General features: G+C 33.8%; 1 protein-coding gene across 3 annotated transcripts in view; it reads right to left on the minus strand.

The window, feature by feature from the left end:
* Positions 1-392: 392 nt before the first annotated feature.
* GIN1 (gypsy retrotransposon integrase 1) overlaps positions 393-26098 on the minus strand; it is a 28664-nt gene continuing 2958 nt past the window's right edge. The window contains exons 2-9 of one of the 3 annotated variants that reach the window (XM_030848838.3): positions 21367-21435; positions 19399-19544; positions 17575-17768; positions 15659-15964; positions 9040-9231; positions 8768-8944; positions 8002-8287; positions 393-1087 (exon numbers count right to left, since the gene is read on the minus strand). In XM_030848838.3, coding sequence (XP_030704698.1) covers positions 813-1087; positions 8002-8287; positions 8768-8944; positions 9040-9231; positions 15659-15964; positions 17575-17768; positions 19399-19544; positions 21367-21377 — 1587 coding nt within the window. In that variant the 5' untranslated portion in view covers positions 21378-21435 and the 3' untranslated portion in view covers positions 393-812. Of the gene's footprint in view, positions 1088-8001; positions 8288-8767; positions 8945-9039; positions 9232-15658; positions 15965-17574; positions 17769-19398; positions 19545-21366; positions 21436-26098 lie in introns of those variants that run through there. The other 2 variants (XM_030848846.3, XM_030848860.3) reach the window with 2 other exon arrangements.

Consider the following 26098-nt stretch of genomic DNA (forward strand, 5'->3'; position numbering starts at 1 on the left):
CCTACTGGACTGTATGTCTCTCTTGGGGACAAGCCACACACAGCATTTATTTTTCCCACAGTATTCTTCAAAGTGCTTTATAACAAATATTTGTTGAGCAAAGTTATAACTATCATAGAAATTATAGTTTAAAATCTTTGATATCAGTTATTTTATAATTATTATTTACTTAAGGCTGAAGAAAAAATCTTATTAATGGATGCTTCTGACTTTAATATATACTATGGAAATGCACAAATGTTTTCAAACCAATATATAGTTTCAGATCCTAATCCTGAGCCTGTCTAACAAGGTGAACTTACCAATACACTGTAAGAGCCCATTAAACAACTCTAAATTTTTTCCTACAATATTGTTTTTAGACGTTCCAATGACACAGAAAGAGGTTTCATTTATCACATTTAATAAATATTTATTAATGCAATTCTAGGTAGTTCAAACATTTTTTAAAAGGGGGGAACATTAAAAAAAAAATTAAAACTGAAAACATGGTACCAATATCAAACAAAGTTTTGAGCTAGAATTTAGTTTACTTCCTAAGAAGCAAGCATGCTTTGCCTGTTCTCTTTTTAGAAGAAAAAATGACATCTATGTAATATACTTCCTTTGCATATATATATATATATATGCACTGACATTCAAATGAGGCACAACTTTAGATAAATAAATAGTTATAAAATAAATCTTCAGGATTTAGTCATTAAGAGTTTGTCAAGATACTTTTTCTAAATAACCTTTTTGAATGGAAAAGATAACAAGATTCAAGGAGATATACTTTCTAAACAAGCACTTTAAATGAATTTTGGTGTTCACTAACTTAAGTACTCAAGGACTTGGTTTGAAGAGTCCAAGAGACTAAAAGTCTGCTTTTCAAGAGTACTATGATCTTCTATCAAGGGAGAGATTTTGGCATTTCTATATTCTAACAGTTCACGATCCTTGCTTGATGTCAGTAATTCATTGTCGACTACTCCAATAGTCGCATCTTCTACCAGAATATTTGCTTGGTATGCTCCAACTGAAATTTCAGGCATTCCAATGTAGTCATGATCTGCCACTACTGAACCTTGTAAGAGATAAAGACTGTCTGAAAGAAGAAACATAAGTTTGCCTTTTAGAATTATAATTAAACCACTTTAAAATTAAATAATGTTAAATGAGGAACAAAATTCCAAGTAATACAAATTAACTATCAAGATTAATTTCTGGTGGGTTCTCGTATCTCCTAAATAAATATGTCAAAGAATGAATAAAATGACATATGAATTTGACAGTGCATACATACAGAATTCAGGAAAGATCAAGGACTTTAAAAGAGCCAAACTTTTTTTTTCCAATTAAAAAAAAAAGGAATAATATAAAGGGATTTTTTTTTTTACAGGATTTAAAAAAAAATTTTATTGGGGTATAGTTGATTTACAATGTTGTGTTAGTTTCAGGTATACAGCAAAGTGAATCTGTTATACATACACATATATCCACTCTTTTTTGGATTCTTTTCCCATTTGGCCATTACAGAGTATTCTCTTGACCTGTGTTTGGTAGGTGTGGGTGGAGGGGGTGGTAGGTGTGGGTGAGGGGCTGAGAATCATGGTATAGATTAAAAACGAAAGTTATAAAACTATATTTTTGATATTGATGATATTCTTAATATACTTCTGCAAAGCATTTCTGGGTGAATTAACATCTCGAAAGATGTTTTAACAAATGGAATTGTTAAATACTTACATTTACAACTTTAGATAATTCTCTGGTCTTTATAGAATCCATATCAGGGCAATAATATTAAATTGTCACAATATGAAATGATAAACTAAAATGAAGATTAAGTTCCTAGAATCAGGCTTATATAATAGGAATGTGAAAGTAGGCAGGCTACAACGAATTAGATTAAAAAGCTTAGCTTACTTAAGTCTAATTTAATATTAAAATGCTCATGACCTCTTAAAAGGTGTAGCTAAATCCATACTAAAATGAGACGAGGAATCTTCCCTGTCAGCATTTCATTCTATTTTGAGCAAATTTATCATCACTATCAGGAAAAAAATGCTTAATATGAAAAACACATGGCAAAGTAGCATCATCTTTATAAATAAAGGTTAATTATATAAAAGAATTTCTCCCTACATAATATTTTAATTCATTACAACAAAGAACTATTCCACCGCCGCTGATTAACTTCCTGGACCCCTGCCTTCTCTTTCTGGATTTTCTCCCAAAACATTAACAGATTCTCTTAAAGATTTTAATACCTTAAAGAATCCTCAAATTTTAAGTCCAATAAATAGCAAAAGGAACATTAATTATCCATTTAGATTAGAGATCAATGAAAGTTTCTCAGAGCAGATAAATTTGGTAATATATCCCAGAACATTATTCCACCCTACCCATCCTCATACTAATATGTGAAAAGCTAACTGAATCTATTCCAACCCTATAAGTTACACATTTATGAACTTTAAATTTACAAACATCAAAAGATCAAACAGGACTTTCCTGGTGGCGCAGTGGTTAAGAATCTGCCTGCCAATGCAGGGGACATGGGTTCGAGCCCTGGTCCGGGAACATCCCACATGCCGCAGAGCAACTAAGCCCGTGTGCCATAACTACTGAGCCTGCACTCTAGAGCCTGTGAGCCACAACTACGCGTGCCTAGAGCCCATGCTCCACAACAAGAGAAGCCACCACAATGAGAAGCCCGCGCACTGCAACAGGGTAGGCCCCGCTCACCGCAACTAAAAGAAAGCCCTCACACAGCAACGAAGACCCAACGCAGCCAAAATAAATAAACAAACAAATAAATAAACTTAAAAAAAAGAATATTAAAAAAAAGATCCAATAAAGCTATGCTCTCTCCCAACAATGGCATAAGTAGACTTGGGCTTGTATGGACATTTAGTTTTGCCCATTTACTTCTTCATTAGGCAAAGTGTAGTTGGTATTTTAGTTTTGAGAGGCTTTCTAAGTTTAACCCCACCAATTCTTATTAATGCAAAAGTAGTAATTAGATTGAAAAGGCTGTTAAGAAGATATACATACTTATGATGGAAATAAAAGTATGGGTAATTGAAGGTGATAAGAAAATGATTTTTGTATGTTAGTAGGGGATGTATTGCTGAACAAGAGAACAAGTCTGAAAGATACAAAAATCATGCAACCCATGAGAAGTGCTATGCCCAAGAGTAGCAGGAAAGAAGAAAAAATGATCAGTGAAATTGAAACACTTTTAGAATGTGTTGCTAGAGCTTCAACATCAAAGTCTGCTATTAGCTTGTTAATACTAGAGAAAGATAGGTTGTAATTTAAAAGAGAACTTAAAAAGGTTAGATATGGTAAAAATGTTGCTGATGAAATTTTTCTAATAAGCCATGAAGAATTTCATAAGTTCAGGGTACACTGCTGCAATGTATTAGTGACAGCAGCTACAATATAGCATTTAAAGTATTTCCAAATTGGATCTTTGCAGAGATCTTTGATGAAGGAAGTTTTCTGTCTCAAAAATTTTTTTGCATACAGAAAGCGGGTCTATTGTAGTAAAATATGTCCAGTAAACATGTATCAACAGGGAAACTATGGATAGATGTAAAGCTCTTAGAAGTTATCACTTTGATTTCCTGCAAATGCATTCAAAGACCTTGAGCGTAAGCACCTCCTAATTACAGTAGACTTAGAAACAAATGGACTTTACCAACCTCACCTGTTTGTAAGAGGACAGCTTCTATATGAAAGTAACCAATATATATCTGAATATACATACACACACACACACACACACACTTTCTTTTAAATAAACTTTAAAGTAACTTAGTGTGATAAAACTGTAGAGAATAAAGATTATACTCAGCAAATTCTACACAAATCACTCTATATGCAATTGAAAACTACTCTGGAGATTTCAAGCCTTCTTTGTGTAGGAAAAAACAAAATTCTCATTCATTAATAAAGGTCAAATATGTTTCAATTCCTACTATGTTCTAAATCTAGTGGACCCAAGAGAAATGCTCTTTAACTTCGAAAAAGATTACCAAAGACTTACCAGAAAGAGATTTTTGAGGCCTTACATACATGTTGAAATAATCTATCTTAGATAGATAATAAATAATGCTATCTTAAATATACTGGGTAACTATAAAATATATTATTAAAATTTTTTTCACCTACTTTTTAAACATGGCTACTAGAAAATTTTAAATTTTATATTACATAGTTTTTGCATTACATATCCATTGGACAGTACTGATCTAGAACAGTCCTGAGTTAGGGATACAGAAAAGAACAAGATAAGTTTTTGCACCCAAGATAAAAAGACAGAGAAATAAACAAACAAAACCGTATTAAAGGACTTTTCTACTCAGTCACATTACACGATAGAATTTAATTATTTTAATTTTCTCATTCTATTTATTTAGTTACTATTATGACATGTTTGATGAAAGCATTATTTCGGTTTTGACTGGACTGAATACTTAAGTCTTTAGTTTCTTAGAAGCAGAGGTATTTTCAAGACATTTCAGGAAGGTGTTATCAGCAGTTTTGACACACTTTTTCTTATTTAGTTTTAAGGAGAAAAAAAATGAGATTAAGAGTATTAAAATTTCCCTAGGGAGAAAAATAAGTTAAAACCAAAGCCTCAGAAAAGTCTGAGTGATTGGATTAATTTATTTTTTCAAATAGAAAGAAAGTACAAGGTTTCAGAATAATTAATTTTCTTATTGTGAAGTGAGGTGTCTTGACTAATCCTATACATGGCCTGATATCCTAAAACTATTACAAATGTATTGCCATACTAGTACATCTTTTCTTATGATAAAATAACAAATAACTACAATTTGATACATAACACATAATTGTCATAATAGATAACCAATACTAACACAGAGAACTGAATGACTTTTAATTTTGAGATTACATAATTAGAGGTCAAAGGGAGCTGCTTTGCTAAAACTACAGTTGGCTCTCCATATCCCAGGGTTCGTATCCATGGATGTGCGGGTGGGGTAGGGGATAAAGGTTGGGGGTACTGTACTATGCCATTTTATGTAAGGGACCTGAGCATGAGCGGATTTTGGTATCCACAGGGCTCCTTGAACTGATCCCCTGTGGATACCAACTGATGACTGTGTATTAATAATAAAGTCAAGCTCATGGGCTTGATACTAATATAGGGACTAAGCTTTATTTTGTTTTGCGAATGTAGACCATAATTGTGGTAGGCAGAATAACGGACCCCTAAAGATAGCCATGTACTAATTCATGAAACTTGTGATTACGTTACCTTACATGGCAAAGGAGACTTAGGGTAGTGATAGAATTATGGTTGCTAACCAACCAACAGGGAGAAACAGGGAGATTATCCTGGATTATCAGGATGGGCCCAAGTATAAGAGTCCTTAAATGTGGAAGGGGAAGGAAGAATAGGAGGATGGAGTGATGTAATAAATGTGAGAAGAACTCTACCCCCACTGCTGGCTTTTAAGATAGAGGAAGAGGACCACAGCCAAGCAATGGGAACAGCCTCTAGAAGGTGGAAAATGCACAGAAACACCATCTTCTTGAGCCTCCAGAAAGGAACATAGCCCTGCCAATGCCTCAATTTTAGCCCAACGAGACCTACATTGGATTTCTAAGTATAGAACTGTAAGATAATAAACTTGTGTTGTTCTAAGCCACTAAATTTGTGGTAAATTGTTACGGCAGCAATAGGAAACTTATAAAAGAATAAAAACCATTTCACAAATTGTGAAGGGCAATCATACCAAAGCCTTTAGGGGAGGCAGACACAAACTGATCACAATAATTCCCACTCAGAACAAAACTACTCAAAATCTATGTCAGATAGAATAATGGGTCAATAACATTTTTCCTTTCAAAGGGAAACATTACGATTATGAAGAGACACTATGGTATGTCAAAAAATTTCTTGTTAAAATACTTAGTCTTGAAAAGGTGCCTGGCACTGAACTAGACAAAAAGGCAAATAGGCCTACTTAAAATAGCAATGTCAACCTAGTACTGAATGTGCTCCCTCAACATTATGTTCTAGATAAGAATGGATAAGTTCGCAATGGAAGCATATCTGCTTTGTACAGTGAACTTTAATACAGCTATGAAATCTCAATGCTGGTAAGAGAAACAATGCAGACAAATTCATAGTTCTTTTGGCTATACCTTATTCAAATTTATGTCAAAAGAATGGGATGACTATTCAAAGACATTTTGTTTGGTTTAAATTCAGTTTAAATTCAAAGACTCTTTAAAATCAGCTTTTGAGGTGAAGATTTTCAGGAAAATATGTGATAGAAATCACATTTATTTTGAATTTTCTACAAATAAGAAAAACAGACAAAAACGGACCAAAGAGTAAACAAGAACCAGACTCTAGGATAGCTAGATTAGTACTTCCTTTGATTAATAAGAAAAAACAACTTTACCCATTAATCTCAGGTTCCTTATATGTATACACTAGTACTAATACTGCAATTTCCTTTGTATTACTGGAAGAATAATCTGCAGAGAATTCAAGCATGAGGCAATAATTGTACTGCCTCTGTTTAGAAATTGTTCTATTCAATTGGATTCTGAAATATTCAGCAGTAGCAAAATGTTAGGTCTCCTTAAGAAATTCTCCAGCAAGAGCAAATTGCAAAATGTTGAAACAGATCCTGATACAGCAACATTTTAAGCAGAAATTTTGTATTAATTAAGGAAGGTTAACACATTAGAAGGGAGCAAGTCCTGAACACCAAAGATTAAAGGGAAAATCAAAAGAAGAAGGAAGGACAACATGCACCTGTATAATCTTTTGTCCCTACTTAACTTGCAGAAAGGAGAAATCATAAAGGGCAGCTTAGAACTAAGAGGAGGCACAAGGAATAAATGTGCTTATCTTCTAACAACGAGAATGAAGGTACTGTGAGCTTTCTGAATTGGAACAGTCCAAGCTAAGTTTGCTACTAGAGCAACTGGTTCTGCCATAAGCAGAAAGGAAGGTACTCAGAGCTTTTAACATGAGAGTTGTGACCCAGATCAGAAACAGAGTTGAGCTATTACAAAGCAGCCCCAAGGGCTTCATATCCTAAGAAAGAGGGTTATCTATTATCATCATTTTTGTAATTATTATTTACTTAAGCTTGTTAAATACCTCAGTTGTTTATATTGTTTAAAATTGTACTAAATTGTATCTTCCTTAACTGCTACTCAGATTCAAATAATACTGATGCTTTATCTTTCTTTATAGAATAAACAAAATTAACTAGCTAAGGTACCAATTCACTCCCTCTAAGTTATCCACTCCAAAGAAACTCTAAGGAGCACATAAAATAGGACATAAAGTGGGACTTAATCTGAAAGCCATGTCATTTAGCTCCAGTCTATGAAAGAAAGGGTTAGAGAAGATCAGGATATCTTGACTATTCGTAATCACATTTTGAGGCAAGTATTACCTTGTCCAGTGTGCTATTTACCTCTTCTTATAATGGCACTTTATAGCATTCTGAGTATCTCCCACTCTCACCCTCCCCTGCATCCACCATGACTGTGACTAAGATGCAACATTAAAAATTAATCACATTTTAAAATGTCCCCTAATATATTTATCTCACAACAGAATTCTAGAGAGTATGTTTGTTTTTGGCATTATTTATCTTAGTTACTATCATTTCATGCTAAAAGTGACAAAATATTCTGAAAGTGAAAATAATGAAGATATAATTCTTCCTTCTGTGAAACACATTCAGTGTCTCCCACATGAACTGTGGGAAAGTGTGTGAAAATTACACTAGAAATCAAGATAAAATCTCTTACAAACCTGACAGTTCCAGAAGACACATGCTTATAAAAAAGACTACCTGGGCTCCAATACTGTACAAAATTTTATAAAAATGAGAAGGGAAAAGAAAAACTAACCAAAGGAGGGGTGCGGGGCGGGTGAGATTTCTTATATTTTTAACTTCTCTCTTCATTCAAAGAAAGTAAAAATGTAGAGAAGTGACAGATATTTACCTTGTTCACTGGATTCTCTTACATAGGGCTTGAGGTGGGACATTTTAATGGGTCTTTTAAGTCTTGTCCCAGTGTTGTCTCTCAGAACAGCACATCCATTTTCTGTAATATAGTCTATGACACAAGGACCAACCCATTCAGATTGGAAACGACCATCCTTCCACCAGTTTTTCCTTTGTCTTAAAACTTCATGACCCACTTTTAGTTGAAATGGATTTAATTGCTTTGGTTTCTTTTTAACAATGATTTTGCTTTTATTTAGTTCATCAAAACTGTTGTTCTCCATCTGCAAGTGTAAAAACAAAAAAAAAAAGAACAAAGGGATGAAAGAGCTAGAGTTTCTTGAAGGTATATACAGATAATATTATAATAAAAAGATTACTTATTGAGATGCTACTGAAAGCTAGGCAAGAATCCCACTTAATTTTTTAAAACAATATTTCAAAGTCAGTATTATTACCTCAACTTTATAAAGAAAATAAAGTAATATGAGATAAAGTAACATGCCCAAGTTAAACAACTAGAAAGCAAAACCAGGGATTTGAATTCAGCTCTACCTTGATTCCAAAACACATAGTTTTCCTAGTAATGTCTCTCAGAATTTCATAGCTAATAAACATACTGTTTAATCAAAACATGCAGAATTCAATGGAAAAAAATTGGTTTTAGGGTATATCATAGGTATGTGAGTGTATGCTGAAATTTAAAAAAAAATCACTTTATAGATTTTTAGATTATAGAGTTTTTTTCTATTAGATAGAATCACCTGGCCCGCTGAAGTTGTCTTATTCTCCATTACTTTATCAGCTTCTTTAATTGCACCTAGAATTCTGGCAAACATACTTGTATTATTACCATCCACTTCACGAAGAATATCTGAAGTCTCAGGCATGTAAAGATTTCTATTAAACATTTGAAAATACGGTGTATTTTTCGTAGGTTCCTATTAAGAAAAATAAACAACAATTTGTAATAAAACATTTATGTAGCCAAGAAATAGTCATAATTCACAAGTACAGATTATAAAAAGGTACATACCGAGTGAGTAACATTGAAGGCAAATGAAACAGCTGCTAGGTGATCATCCCAGTTGTTTGGGTAGTCAGCACAGTGTTTGGAAAGAAATGTTTTGATTGTGCTATGTGTACTTACAGTTGGATTAATAGTTTGGGAGGCATGAGAAATTACAATTTGCTTTGTACCAAACAATTCACACAGTTCTACATTGATCTGAAAAACATATAAAAAACAAAGCTGATTTTAAAATCTGTATTTTATTTTTCCCTGGATTGAAAGGTTGCAAAAGAATTTGAATCTTGCCTTTTCCTTGACCATAGCCAGTCTTTATGAAAACATACATATTTTGTTTAAAAGAGTAACTACCATTTATTGAGTCCTTACTATGTGCTGATGCTTTACATTACAGTCATTATACATGACAAAAATCTTATGAGATATTAACTCCATTTTAAAGATAAGCAGCTGAAGCTCTGGGAGGTTAAGTGCCTTGCCAGACACACACATACAGCAAGGAAATGGAAGAACAGAATTTAACACTAACTCTGAGTTCAGATAACATTTTAATTCAGTAGACAGTTTCTCAAACACAGTTAACATAATCCACTTGACAGCTACATGACCTTGGCCAAATCACCAAACCTCTGTGTACTCAGTTTCTTCATCTGTAAAATGAGGAAAATCCTACCCACGACTCTCTTGAGGATTAAATGAATAAATGTTTATAAGGCACTTAAAACAGTGCTTGGCAAGTAGTAAGCACTTTATAACTCTTAATGTTACTATTATTTTTGTTGTTATATTTATTATGGGCAGGGCCTAATAAGTCAAAATGAGTTTAGAAAACTTCTAAGAATAAGCCTGTTAACTTATTTTTCCTACCTTATTTACACCTCAAACTATTTTTTCTTATTATTTTTCGTTGGGGTAGTCAGATAGTAGTGATATAGTAGTGGGGTAGTGATATAGTTCTGGCCAAAAAGATTTAAGTGAAAGTTGTTGGGCAGACTCAGCTAGTTCTAGCTTTTTTTGCCCATTAACCTCCCCCTTCTTTCTGCCAGAAATGTAGAATTTGTGGCATGCCATATTGTAAGCATAAGATTGAGAGTCACATCTCAAAGATGGTGGAACAGAATGCTAGAAGCATGGGTTCCCAATGACATTCAGAGTTACCCTTCCAACCCTGGAGAGGCTGGCTTTCTTTTCCCTAAGTATAAAATAAACTCCTATTGGAGTTTATATATTGGAGGGAAGAGAAGGGTTCTCTGTTACTCACAGTGGAATACAATTCCTACCTAATATATGTACTAACGAAGGCCGCCTTTTTTTTTTTAACATCTTTACTGGAGTATAACTGCTTTACAATGGTGTGTTAGTTTCTGCTTTATAACAAAGTGAATCAGCTATACATATACATATATCCCCACATCTCCCTCTTGCGTCTCCCTCTCACCCTCCCTATCCCACCCCTCTAGGTGGTCACAAAGCCCCGAGCTGTTCTCCCTGTGCTTTGTGGCTGCTTCCCACTAGCTATCTATTTCACATTTGGTAGTATATATTAGTCTGTGCCACTCTCTCACTTCGTCCCAGCTTACCCTTCTCCCTCCCCGTGACCTCAAGTCCATTCTCTACATCAGTGTCATTATTCCTGTCCTTTCCCTAGGTTCTTCATAACCATTTTTTTTTAGATTCCATATATATGTGTTAGCATACGGTATGTTTTTCTTTCTGACTTCACTCTGTATGAGAGACTCTAGGTCCATCCACCTCACTACAGATAACTCAATTTTGTTTCTTTTTATGGCTGAGTAATATTCCACTGTATATATGTTAGGCCACCTCCTTTTAAATCAAAAGTAATCTAAAAGAAATCCCAGAAAATAGGTATTATTTGGGTCAGCCTCAATCTGAGGTCATAATTAATGGTTTTAAAAATGACTGACTTTTGGAAAAGGCTTCAACTTGAAGAGGTTGCCTAGAACTGATCCAGTGAATCCATTTGTGAGATGCTACCTAGATATCCTTAACCCAAGAGCCTTTTTTTCTCCCCATCAAACCAGACATTCCATTAGTGGTCACAATTTTAGTTTTCCATAAGACACATTTTTAAAATTAAAGAAATAATTTTTCCTTTACAAATGTTAATTCTCTTTTCTTCACAGGTTTATAAAAAGGTCTTTGTGTATTTTATTGAAACAATTTAGCAAATACTCAAATGCTCTAAGCTGAGATATGTTAGAAACATCTGTACTTTCATCAACTTTATAATAAACCTCCCACATTGTGTATAATGTTCTAAATCTTATTTCAATACTTTAGCAGTGTTTCCTATGTCAGTATATGCTGACAAAAAAACCCATTTTATTTTGTCACGATTATGCCTGCTGTATAATATTTAAGCCATATAAATCACAGCAAAAAGAACAAATTTTCTTAATCACATGTGATTTTTATTTTTTTTGTTAAACCTCATAAAAGAGGCTTATAAACATTTATTGTTACTTTTGGTAAAATTTTCAAAGTCTTGGATTATCATATGACTATTTTTTTATTTTTAAAATTAATTTTTATTGGAGTATGGTTGCTTTACAATGTTGTGTTAGCCTCCACTGCACAACAAAATGAATCAGCCATACACATACAGATATCCCCTCTCTATTGGACTTCCCTCCCATATAGGTTATCACAGTGCATTAGGTAGAGTTCCCTGTGCTACACAGTATGTTCCCATCAGCTGTCTATTTTATACATAGTACCAATAATGTATACATCATATGACTTTAAACATGACTGGAAAGACTGCTGGTGATTCATAATGGTTTCATATTGTCATTACCTAGTATCTTGAAGTACTATATGCATTTAGGATGAGGCTTTTCATTAATAAAGGTAAAAGTAAGACAATATTTCAAATAGATTTCTTGATAATTTTGAGTTTTGGTGGCCAATTTCCTATCAGATCTGATTAGTCCACATTTATTTTTATATCGTTAATGTATCTGTGAAAGAGCTAGTACTAGAAGTTACTTGTGTCAGCTCTATCATTTTCCTGTGGTTGAAAGGTGATTGCATGATTCGTATGATCTTGTTTCACTGCAAGAAAATTAAGCCACCTAGTTATTCTATGAAGGGTAGTTTGGCAAAAACTGGACAATATCCATAAATTTAATTACTGCTGCTAAAGCAAAAGAATGAGTGAGGGAACCACTATGGACTCCCACATGTTGCAGATTCTCACTTTTTTCCCAAGATACCTTCCCGTACCATGTGCGACACACAATCATCTGCTTTGTTGACTCAGGATGCTATTATGAATCTCTATATATTATTAGTAAAAGCTTCATTTCTTTCTTATTTATTAGATAAAAATTATAAACAAAAGTTCTAATATTGTCATCCTACAAACTAGATTGTCTTGCACACCTCATTTTGCAGACCACTGCTATGTCAGTCAAGGTAGGCAATATTATACTGCAGTTACAAAACACATTCAAGGCTCAGTGGTTTAACTCAAAAATTTTACTACTTGCTCAGACAAGGTCAGCTGTAGGTCAGGGTGTCTCTCCAAAGCACCTAGGTGCCTCAGAAATCCTGGATGAGAGAAAATCCACTACCCTTTAGGGTAATATCTGAAATATGCAGTTAATTCTCCAGAGACAGAATAAGACTGGGAGAAGGAAGAATTGAGGATGAAGTTTTCAATACCTCAGGCTGAAAGGGGCACACATTCATCCATTCAACTTCTTTGCCCAGATGTGTTACTTGGGCTTGCCCACCTGAAAGAGGCTAGGACAGTCGTCTATGTTTGGAAGGCTAGGAGAACTAGTTATTGCTAAGCAGTAGTAATTTATATCACAAAACAACAGATGATTATGTATATTTTAATCACTAATAGTTATAAAAACAACATAATGATAACATATAAACTGAAAAGTTAAGGGAAAAAACCTATAATCTCATTACTCTTAAAAACTCCATGGTTAACCATATAAATTTTTATTTTAGTTTCTTTACATCTATTTTTTACATAGTTATCTGTGTAAAATATGTATACATAATGTATGTAATAAAATCTTTTACCCAGAGTTTTAACTGAACATGTTTTAATCAGTGTCCATGTTATTTCCTTTTCTTGTAAACATTTTTAATGACTACAAAATATTTCATCATGGGGCTTGACGTTTTTCTGAAACACTTCCTTTATTTGGATATTTAGGTCATTTCCTGTTTCTCGTTAATATACATAGCATTGTGGTAAATAATATCGTAAAAGAGCTATTTTTCTATACTTTGGATAATCGCCTTAGAATTCTTAGAAATAGGATCGTTCACCAAGATATATATATATATATGGCTCTTACTGGACCTTTGGCAGACTGCTTTACAAGAGTTAGTTTCAAGTTGCTATACTACCTGTAATGTAAGGCTATATTATTTTATCTGTAGTCTATTTGGTATTTTTGGTATTACTACTATTTTTCTTGATTTAGATAAACAAAAAATGGTCTTAATTTACATTACTCATTACTATTGGGTTTGAACATTTTTCCATATTTATTATTTTTATTCCCTCTTGTGAATTACATTTCTGCCATTGACTAAATTTTTTAATTTGTTTGAATCTTTTATAATAAAGGCATTAGCCCTTTCCTGCATGAATGTGCTTTATTTTTTTGGCCTATTTCTTGGCCTGTACATTTTGGTGATTTTACCACATATAAATTTCTAATTTTTAAACAGCCAAAGTTGGTGATTTTTCCATTTAAATTTATGCCACTATTCCCTAAGCTTGGAAAGTTAACTCAGTCTCTAGAGATTGAAAAAAAAAAAAGTCAATTGTATTTTTTTGTTTCAATTAAAAAAAAATTTTTTTAATTTACCTGAAAACAATTTTGGTGTGCAGTAATTCTAAAATCATATTATAGAAATAACTAGAAAATTGTTATCTATGCTGTTAATTAAATTAAATTTATTAAATAATCCTTCCCTAACTCCACTCATTTATGATACCAGCTCTATCATTTTAAACATGGTTACTAAACTCTGTGCCAAAGGGCCTCCTTAACATCTGTTGGACACCTTGAAAACTACTAGCTTAAGGTAGTTTATGGTTTCAACAATAGATCAGACTACATTCCTTTTGATGATGTTTCTTTACAGAACTGTTTTTTGACAGGCGCTATGATAAAAAGCAATGACTGTATAAAAATCAATGCAAAACAGGAAATGAGGATGGCAGTGTCCAAACTGATTCCAAAGTTTGAAAAGCTTAGCAGTGGTAAACAGGTATACACATCCCATTAGTAACTAACTGTGGTTATTTAAGAATGAAATGAAAATGAAATGAAATGAAATGAATGAAATGAAAATATTATTTCTTTCAATTTATGACTACTATTTTTTTAAATGGCTAAGTGGTTAGGATATAAATACTAAGTTGTTTGGACCTGTGCAGAAAAAGAGTTAACATAGCAGAACTAAGGCTGCTATCCTGTGAAAGTCCTGCTTACAAAGTTGGCCCTTGGCTGGTGTCTAGGACCTTGGATTTCGTGCGGGTTTCCACCATTCCCTAACTGATTAAGGGTGGCTCAAAGTGCCAAAACTGTTTATACAATCAAGGTGGCTTATGCTGAACACCTTCTTTCTTTTGAGAATCTAGAATTTTTGGTGCTTATGTGATCAGCTCCCAGTAAAAATCCTAGGCACTGAGTCTCTAGTGAGCCTCCCTGGTAGACAACAATTTACATGGGTTGCTGTAACTCTGCTGGGAGAACTGAGCATGTCCTGTGTGATTACACTGGGAGAGGATGTCTTAGAAGCTTGTTCCTAGTTTCCCCTGGACTTATCTCCATGAGCCTTTTGTCTGCTGATTTTGCTTTGTATCCTTTAGTTATAATAAATCTTAGCCATAGTATGAACATCTGCTGAGTCCTCCTAGTGAATTATAAAACCTGGAGATAACCTTAGGGACCCCTTGGCACAAGCCCTAACTATTTGATAAGTATCATTTTAGGTATTTCTTTTGGACTGAGATATCAAAGGTGCCGTGAACCTAGACAGTCTGGTTATTTTCTTACACCAGTACCCTGTCAATTATAAAAATTTAATAATATGCCTTAAGTATAGTAGTTATATTCCTTTTTTAGAATTTTTGTATGTATTCCTGTCCACTTATTCTTTCAGGTTAACTTTAATGCGGATAATGGCCAGGGCAAGGGAAAATTCTCCCTCCTTTTTAATGCTGATTAGAAATACATTAACATATAAATTAATTTTGATTTGGGAAAAATTGGTATCTTTCAATATTGAATTTCTCATTCACAAGCATGACTGTATTTCTCCATTTAGTCAATTCTCCCTCTACATATCAATCACAGAATTTTTAAGCTAGAAGCAAAAAAAGACTCTTTGGTCCAACCGCCTCATTTTACTTTGAAGAAAACTAAAGACAGGTTTACAATTACTTAGTGGCATAGTAACTATTAAAATCCTTAATTTCCAGTCCAACTACCTTTGTACTATACAATATTAAACCTCTATATCTGTAGGAATTTTCTAAACTTATTAAGTACCATATAAGTTGTGCTGCTCACTGAAAGGTGAGTAAAATATGCTCCTAGATCTAACTAGTTTGTCTTACCTGATGAATGAACTCATCTCTTTGGTCCATTATTATTTTCTGAGGAGGTCCATATAAGAAAAATATATTGATAATAGCTTTAGAAATTTCTGATGCTGAAACATCACAAAGAGGCAAAATCACAACCCATTTTGTGAACAAATCTGTCATGATTATAGCATATACATGACTTCTGCTGCTTGTATGAAAAGGGCCCATCAGATCAACAGTAACTATACTCCATGGATTCTCCACTTTGAGAAGATGCTGTTTAGGTGCTAGAATAACCGTATTTTTTGCCAGTTGGCAATGCTGACAAGCATATACCTATAAAACAGGCATACAATAAAGAAAAGTATACAAATGTTAATATATTCAATATAATAAAAGCAGTCTTATAAATCTGAACTTTGAAATGGTTGATAGGTACTTTGTGTTTTGAAGGAGAAACTTTTGGACTATTCTCATAATAAAATAAAACCTATTCAGAATATAAGCAAATATTACTTGCTACTACTATTCAATGACTGCCTTAAGGGTTTTTATTCACATGGAACATAATTCTGGTTTACAATCAATAAATATTTATTAAATGAATAGATCTTAAAACATGTTTGCTATCATTTTAAATCAGTATGTGAGTATATAATTTCTATAAGCAAAAAAAATTTTTCTTTTAAAGTTATCACTCTACTGAGTTCATTCATTCATGTATGCAATAATATTCATTAAAATATAACTTTATTCAAACAATATTTATAGATGCCAGAAATTCCACTAGGTCCTGGAAAAAGAGAATGAACAAAAACAAAGCCCATGCTGTCATGGAGCTTTCATTTGTGTGAGATGAGATCAATTGATCAACATATGGATGGTGCCATTGTTCAACATATTTCTGGAATTATACTTTGGAAACTACTTTCAAACCAAGTCCTGAACAAAATTTTTAAACCAGTCTTTTTGCATTATAGTTACTTTTGATCAAAATTTTTATTTTCTAGTTTTTCTAACTTAAACTAATTCTCATCACAAATTACCTTATTTCCCAAAATCATTTTTCAAATGATAAAGATGTGACAAAGATTTCATTGAATGTCTGTAAAGGAATGTGTGGCAGGTTCTAAAGGCAAATACAAAAACTGAGGTCTTTGGAATACCTGCACAGACTCACAAATGATACTTAGTTAAATTAAATGTTGTGTTAATTCTTTATGCCTGAAATGACAGTCTTTTTAATGCACTATTACGATTATTAACGGGTTCTCACATACATACTAAGGAATTTCTATCATTTGCTATATGGAGCACACTAGAAAGAGTAGGGATCAACTGACCTAGCAGCAAGAATCCCAGAACTCCTAGGTGAATTTTCTATTAGAAGAAGTTGAGGTCCTAATGGGTTATAAAGTTACAAAACTCAGACTAATTTCATTATCTTCACAACTTGATTTTGCAATTAGTTGGTTTGGTGTTTCTGCCATATTTGACATTTTCTATGTCAAGACAATATACGGACAAAAGAGGAGACACACATGGGGCCTGACTTATAATGAACATATTCTCCTCTCAAGAAAAGATTGTATGACTGCCATCAAAGAGGTAATGATTAATTTTTGGTCAAAGAAATTTCAGCCCCATTTAAATTCTGCCTACACAAGATAGTTCAATGATGAAAATCTGGTTCTAGATAATCTATCTAAACAGAGTATTTTCAAATATTTAAATAATGTTTTGTTCTAGTTCAAATTATATTTCAGTGATTTTAAAGAAGATTTTTGAAGGGAAATAAAACTCCCTTTAAATGTTTTGCAGAAAAACTACCCAGACAAAAAGTACTTAATGAGAAGTGATATCTAGAGTTAATCTGGAGCAAACATGAATTTTGGATATATACTACAAAGACATTATTCAAAATATTCTAAATACATAAGCCATACCCACTGTTTGACATCATTGGTCACAGAAGTCCAATAGTAGCTGGATTCCACTAGAGTAAGGGTTCTGGATATGCCATGATGGGCTCCAGTGTCATTTTCATGGCATTCTCTTAGGACTTTCTTTTTTTCTTCTTCTGAAACAATTACCAAACGATTTTGTTTTCTGTCTTTTCCGACATAAAACAGCTTTTTTTCTGAAATAAAAAAATACCAAAAAGATATAATTGAAATTTTTAGATATCTATATAGTTTTAAGATAATCATAGCCTTATCTTCAAACCATGAGGTTTTTTTTGTTAAATCCTTTTCCCTCTAATATAGAATATTTGTGATGATGCTACCATACAATCTGAAAGGTCCTCAGCTGTTACACTTACTAATAGATATGTAGAACTAGCCGCTATAGTTTTGTAGCTATCAACACAAGTAGGGCTAGCTTGTTCACCAAAGCACATGGTAAATATGGGAGTATAAAATTATCTTCTATGGGAGTAATCAAACTAGAAAAATACTTGCAGCAGGCACCTCCTAAAAAAGGCAGGAATTAGCAAATAAATTATGTACAGATAAGCAACTTCTGGAATAGAATTTTCCAAAATAGCATTTCATCATAGCTGTATTTTTGTAAGCAACCACCTCTCTTAAGTTTTTCAGGATTTGGGTAGGAAATAGGGTTCATAAAGCCAAGAAAGTGGGCAAACCTTAATCCTCAGGGCAGTTGTTTTCCTTTGGAGACACCTGGAAAGAGTCTACAGCTGGGAAGTAATCAGGGCAGGAAGAGAATAGCTAATTCTCCAGTGTGGATGAGTAGCTATTCAAACTCCAAAATACACCAGTAAGCTATTAGTGTGCTTAATTAAGCACATGCTGAGTGGAACATTCCTTACTTGAATTAGAAAGTAAGCAACTTAAGGGCAGGAGTTATCTATCTTATTCATCAACATGTTCCCAAGGCCTAAAATGTGACTGGCACACAGGAGGAACTCAGTAAACATTTGTTGCATAAATGATTAAATAAATGAATGAATGAATCCTCTTTAGTCTAAGATGTAATAGGTATGCCTGTTCTTAAGCTTAAGGGAGTTACTGGAAGGGGTGTACACAGGGAAAAATAAGCAGGTATTTATTTATTATCTTAGAATTTTCTTGACCTGCTTTGAGAAAAGCCTGATTCTGTACCTACAGGCAAAATTCCCATTAATAGTACCAACATTCATTTAGTCATCTGGTGATTGTATGTCTTTGCTTATCTCATCCCAAACTTCTCTTCCCCTTTGGAGGAGGAAGAGAAAGAGGGGAAAATTATCATAACCTTTCAAGATAAATATTCTACTGTCTTTCAAATATTTAATTCATTCAGGGGGATTAGGAGTTCAAAAATAAATATGATCCTGAGACTATTTAATGGCACTGAGAGGGAGGAACCACAGAAATAAGTAGAGTAAGTTAACTTTGTCAACATTTTCAATATTAGGCATCAAATAAGTTCTTCATTGAGAGTGACACGAATGTTTACAAGTGTACCACTAGAGTAGGAATCACCTGAGGACAAAAGCAGGTGACATTAATTTAGGTAAGTGTTTTGTTTTGTTCATGGTATCATTTTCTGTCTATGATTTAAAATGCCCTTTTCACGCTTACTGGCCTTCAGTTAGCTTCAATATGAGTTTTATTTTGCTTTTGACTGAATGGCATTATCAATTTAAATGGTAATTGTTAAGCAACGACCAATTACTACAGAAATTCTCAGGATTCCACAAGGAATTACATATGGAGAAACATCTATATAAACTCTATACTAAAAATTGGGGGCATTAATTTTACCTTTGAAGGCAAATTTTTTTGCTGCTCTTCTTATGCCACTTCTCTCACTAGGCAGTGTAGTTGGATGATATTCACCAATTCGTTTATAATATGCAATCTGTTTAAGATGAAGGTCACCATTTTTTCCACTACGAACCATCATGAACCTAGGTAAAAGGTATTTAAAGATATAATTTAAATGATAAACTAATTCAGTTGCTATTTCAGTTTAGCCTTCTGTCATATTTCTGCTTACATGTGAACTGAACATTCCCGGAATATTATCTGTGTCAGAGATAATTGTAGTACAGAAAAGTGTGTGATGTAGATGAACTAAAATATTCAAATGCTATTTTTGAGACACAACATGACACATTATCTCGTCTCTTTCCCTGTGAAAAGAAATACTGAAAAATTTCCACATACTGGGAAAAAAGGAAATGACAAGCACACTTCAAAAAGTTTTGCTTAAAGTCTCTATTACCATCAACTGAAATGTTACTTAACATAGGATAGTTCTGTTATGTGACATTTGAACAAATGACAGTTTATAAGAGGGAAAATGTAATTTTATATTACTTCTAAATATATTCATGGTCATTGCAAAATGCAAAAAATTCTCAAATCATTTATGAGAAAGATACATTTTAGAAATGTTCAAATGATAAATGGCAATGAAGATATTTCGCTATGCTAGATCTCATACACTCTTCTGAACTACATGTAAGCTAATTTTTCTTGAATAGAAATGACTTTTGTTCTGTGTGTACTTTCCCTATGTTATAAAGAAAAATCTGGCTGGACTGGCCAAAACAAAACTTCTCTATTTTAGACCTAAGCCATATGGAAAACCATTACTACATTCAAAAAAAAAACCTTTCCCTCATATTTTCAGTCAAAACGAACTATTCTGCGCTGGTTATTTTGTTTGCCACCATCCCCGCTGATCCAGATACATGTTTGGCCTTTCTCTCCCTGCTGCTGTACCCTTGCAGACTGACCCTTGCAGACTGCATTTATAGTTTTCTGGTTGGACTTGTCCAATGGGAGATACGAGCAGGCAAATCAGATGGCAGAAGAAAGAGGTCAGGATGTTTATTTCCCGGCTCCTTCCTTGGTTTAAGCTGCAACCCTCTACAATCATAGCTCCTGTCAGGAAGCCCATCTTCTGTGTCTCTAGTTCTCACTGGAAGTCTGTAACAACATTTCTTCTTGCTGCTTCAGCCCTAGAGGTGGTTGCTATTTTCTGCTGTTGCTAGTCTTCAGGTGCCATCTTGGTTTCTTTGACCCTTTCCATCATATGTTTATAAACAGGAACTTCATTAAATTTTCTTTAAAATCCTAGCAGAGTATATCTTCTGTTTCCTGCTAGAACTATAATTGATACAAATGCTTAAAATTCTGAATTTCCAAAAACAATATAGATGTTTACTGACCACTAGAAGATGCAGGGATAAGGCTACAAGAAAATATTACTGCAGAGAGAGTGTTAGAACAAAGCAGAATAGACCATGCTTATAAACTATGGCTTAAAAAGCTTATTAAGTCTCTTTCCCAATGATACAGCACTTTGCACATTTAATAACCATCTTTCCGATCTTTTCATAACTTTGGGATATCAGTACGCCATTTTAAAAGCAAAGGTTCTGCAAAGCTAATTCTCTCCTATCATAACCTAAAAAACAGGTCAATTATCTCTATAAAACAATTAGCTTATTCTAAGTTTAATTCACTTTCCATTAAATACATAAATTTTTTTTCATTTTATAATAAATGGTTGTACCCCTAAATCAAACAAATGTACCTTATCACAGTTTCTAAAACATCTCAAAAATGAATGGATCAGATTTTAAGACCATCTATGAAACTACAGTAAATCAGACAGTGAAGTACTGGCATAAGCCAATACTTATGGATAGACAAACAGGTCACTGAAATAGAATAGGGAGTCCAGAATTAAATCCACATGTATGCAGTCAATTAACTTACAACAAAGGCATCAATATGATGTGGGAAGAGATGGTCTTTTCGATAAATGATGCTGAAGCAATTGGATATCTGTATCAGAAAAAAAAATTAATATTGACCACCTACCTACATCATGAACAAAAGTAATTCCAGACAAATCATAAACCTAAAAGTGAAAAGTAAACTATAAAACTTCTGGAAGGAAACACAGAAGAAGATCTTCAAAACCTTGGGATAAGCAAAGATTTCTTAAACAGGACACAAAAAGCACCATTCATAAAAGAAAAAAATTATAACACGTTGGATTTCATTAAAATCAAAACTTGTTCATCAAAAGACCATTAAGAAGGGAAAGGGTAATCCACAGATTGGGAGAAGATATCTTTAATGTATATATATCTCATGAAAGACTCATACCCAGCATATATAATTAACTACTACAAAATCAAGAAGAAAAGGATAAAACTCAATACAAAAAAATGGGGAGGGGCTTCCCTGGTGGCGCAGTGGTTGAGAGTCCGCCTGCCGATGCAGGGGACACGGGTTCGTGTCCCATTTGGGAAGATCCCACGTGCCATGGGCTAGGCCCGTGAGCCATGGCCGCTGAGCCTGCGCGTCTGGAGCCTGTGCTCGGCAAGGGAGAGGCCACAACAGTGAGAGGCCCGCGTACCGCAAAAAAAAAAAAAGGGGGGGGGTAAATCTTACATTTCAAAGAAGTGAATATCCAAATGGTTAATAAGCAAGTGAAAATGTGCTCAACATCATTACCCCTAGGGCAATGCAAATTAAAGCCAAAATGATTTACAACTACACACTATTAAAAAGGCTAAATTTAAAAACAGAGACAACACCAGGGGTTGTGAGGACAGGTAACCGAAACTCATACACTGTTTGTGGAAGTGTAAAATGGTACAGCCACCTTGGAAAACGGACAGTTTCTTCTAAAGCTAAACATGTTTACCCTAAGGACTTGGCAATTCTATTTTTAAGTTTATATCCTAGTGAAATGAGTATATGAGTATCAGAAGACATGTATAAAAATTTTCATAGATGTTATATAGTCATAATACCCCTAACTGGAAACAGTAAAGGCATCAAGAGGTTTTACCCTGTGTATACTCAGTCCTTGCCCTATAGACACTTCTGTTGTTTTCCAGTTCCGTGTTGCTCTAAATCTCAGTGCTTTTCAAACTAACTGTGAAATCTGTGACAATAGACCCCTTGATGCCTTTATTTTCATGTCATCCTATCTACAGCCTTTCCTCTGCCAAAAGATTCTGTGGCAAACTTACACCCTTCATCAATTTTCAATTTAGGAAGACTTGTGTGGTTTTAAGTATGGAATATAGACTGTCAGTCTACCTATTCATTTGCCTGCCTGTCATTCTAGCTCTGTATTATTAATAATTCTCCTTAACTCTTAAAAAATCAACCAAAAAACAGGCAAAAATCATTTTTCTCTGTCTTATTTTCATCTCTAGGATACACTGACGCAAGCTCTTCCAAGTCCAAGAGATAGAAGGACCCGTCCTTTCTTAGTTTACATTAAATCATTATGGTCTATATTCTGTAAAATTTATAATATATTATAAATGACCCCAAATTCTTGTTTTCCCTTAATGGCTTTTGGGACCACCAATGTTCTAAATCATAAAAGAAAACGTTAAAACATCCCAGCCTAGCCACTGGGAGCATGGTACCTGTAGGAGGATGAAATTTATTTTAAAAAGGTAAAATCCTTTGTTACCTCCATTTCAGAGACCAGTAAAGGTTGCAAAATTTCCTGAAGGACATTAAAAAGAAAAGGGGAGAAGCCTTTTCAGGCCTCTAAAAAGCCCGCAGGAGCAAAAGACCAAACTCTCACACCTCAAAGGAAGTACAGGTCCTAAAACACAGAGGTTTATCCCAGGGGATACAAGGATTCTTCAATGTACGCAAATCAATCAATGTGATACACCATACTAAAACACAGAGGGATGTGGGTAATTGCAACTGGTAGAAAAAAATTGGCCATTGGAAAACATGAACGTCTGCATAAAGCACAGTGATGTCTATATCTTGCCCTTATACTTAAAAACCTCTCTCTTCTAAGTTCCCACCATACCCCTCCCATTTCCCTTCTCCTGGGTATCTTAGTCCATATGGGCTGCTATGGTAATTTATTATAGACTAGGTGGCTTAATAATAACAAACATTTGTTTCTGATAATTCTAGAGGCTGGGAAGTTCAAGAACAATCTGGTGGATTCGGTGTCTGGTAACAGCTTGCTTCCTGGTTCATAAATGGCATCTTTCCTATGTCCTCACATGGTAGAAGGGGTTCAGGAGCTCTCTGAGCTCTCTCTTATAAAGACACTTAACCCATTCTTGAGAGTTCTACCCTCAGGATCTAATCATCTACCAAAGATGCCACCTACTAATACCATCACATTAGGGGTTAGAATTTCAACACATGAATTTTGGGGGGACACAAACATTGTCTATAGCATTGAGGTAACTATAGTTACTTACTAATGGCATGCCTGCACCTCTGGTCAGTGTACAATTTCTCAAACCTTGGAATTAGATTAGACACTGCCACCCTCATTTCTTCTTCCGTACTGATTTTCGTACAGTATCTGCATTATTACCACAGCAAACATCCAAAAACCAGTCTTGCAAAGATATAAAAAAAAGGAATGTAGTGTGACCTAATGTTGAAACTGTGAACTAGTGGTCCACAAGGGATATGATAGATGTTGAATACACCTGTGTTTCCTTTGAAAGTTTACAGCGTTTCATGGCACCCTGTGAATTCACTATGATGCGCTAGGAAGCCTTGGCACACAGCTTGACAATTCAGAGTTAAGGCATTTAACAAGTGAATACAAATTGGATTTATTAAGTTAAATTTTTGGATGTTAAAAGGTTGTAGACTGATAACACTGATATTTATAAATTATAGGTCGCTCAGAGGTACAGACTAAAAGTTTTCGACATTCCTTTAACTGGAATCAAAAAAACCTGGCAGATGACAATGCTAATACTAAGTTCTCTAAGTGTATAACAAAAAGCACCTATCAGGTCAATTCCATATATCTCTTTTCTAAGCACTTCCTAAATAAAGAAAAAAGGCAAGAGGTAATTTCACAGAAGAAAAAGGTTTCTTATTTCATTTTCTCTTTGTAAAATTAATTTTTACACTTCTTAAAACATACACATCATTCTTGATGATGTGTACTTCTAACTTCCAAAAAGTTCAGGAAATAAGGCTTTCTAATTTGAAAGACCAATCATTATTAACAGGAGAGTTAGTTTATTTCATTATTTCTATTCTTTTGCATCTTTCACACAATTATAATATAGCAAAGGATATTAAAATACATTTAATCTTCAAGAAGTAGGGAAAGATGAACAGATTTTTGAAAACTTAAATATACCACATCACACACTGAAAAATTAGATCTTGACTAAAGAACACATTAATATAGCAGCAAAAGGAAGCCCAGTGACTGTGATTCAATATCCCATTTTCCAGATAAGAAAAAAGACTTCAAGTGGTTAATTCAGATTGAAATTGACTGGTAAATTATAATACTCAACAATGGAAGTAAATTATTCCTTTCTGAAACAGCATTTAAAAATTCCCATATAGGCTTCTGCCTAGAATGCAGAAAGCTGGAAAAAAAATGTCACTCCTACCCTAACAATGAGAAAAGAACTGGATAAGTTCACTAAGATGTCAGTTCTCCACAAACTGATCTATAGAATCAATGCAATGCAATCAGAAACCCAACAAGCTCTTTTGTAGGAACTGACAAGCTGATTCTAAAATTGATATGGAAAACCAAAGGACTCAGAATAGCTAAAGCAAGTTTGAAAAACAAGAATATAGTTGAAAAATTTTACATTACCTGGTTTCAAGACTTACTTTAATGTTATAGTAATCAAAACTGTGTGGTACTGGCAAAATGACAGCCATTGATCTACAGAACAGAATAGAGTGTCCAGAAATATAGCCACACAGAAATGGTGTTTACTTATTTTTGACATAGGTGCCAAGGTAATTCAATAGAGAAAGAATAATATTTATAACAAATGATGCTGGAGCAACTAACTAAACATCCACATGAAAAAACATGAATCTCAACTCATACCTTGCACCATATGAAGAAATTAAAATTATTCACGATGGTCACAGACCTAAATGTAACACCTAAAGTTACAGAACTTCTAGAAGACAACAAAAAAGAAAATTTTTGTGAGCTTAGGTTAGGCAATGACTCTCAGATAACAAACAGAAAGAACCCCATAAAAGAAAAAATTAAAACTTGTTTTAATTTAAGAAAATAGAGAAATCACAGCGCAGAGAAAGTATTTGCAGTACACGTATATAATGAAAAACCTGGGTCCAGAATTTATAAAGAATTCTCAAAGCTCAATAATAAGAAAACAAACAATCCAATTTTTAAAATGGGCAAAAGGTGTGAACAGACACTTCATCAAAGAAGATATGGTTAGCAAATAAAAACATGGAAAGATGTTCAACACCATTAGACAACAAAAACGCAAATTAAAACCACAATGAGATACCACTACAAATCCACCAAAATGGCAAAAAACAACAAAAACAAACAAAACCTGGCAATACTAAGTACTACCAAGCATGAAAAGCATTGCTGGTAAGAATAAAAAATGGTGTAAACATGTTGGAAAACAGTTTTAACCCAAGAGAAATGAAAGTATATGTTCACACAAAAATGTGTATGTGAATG

This window comes from Globicephala melas, chromosome 3 (assembly GCF_963455315.2).
Source record: "Globicephala melas chromosome 3, mGloMel1.2, whole genome shotgun sequence".
Taxonomy (NCBI): domain Eukaryota; kingdom Metazoa; phylum Chordata; class Mammalia; order Artiodactyla; family Delphinidae; genus Globicephala; species Globicephala melas.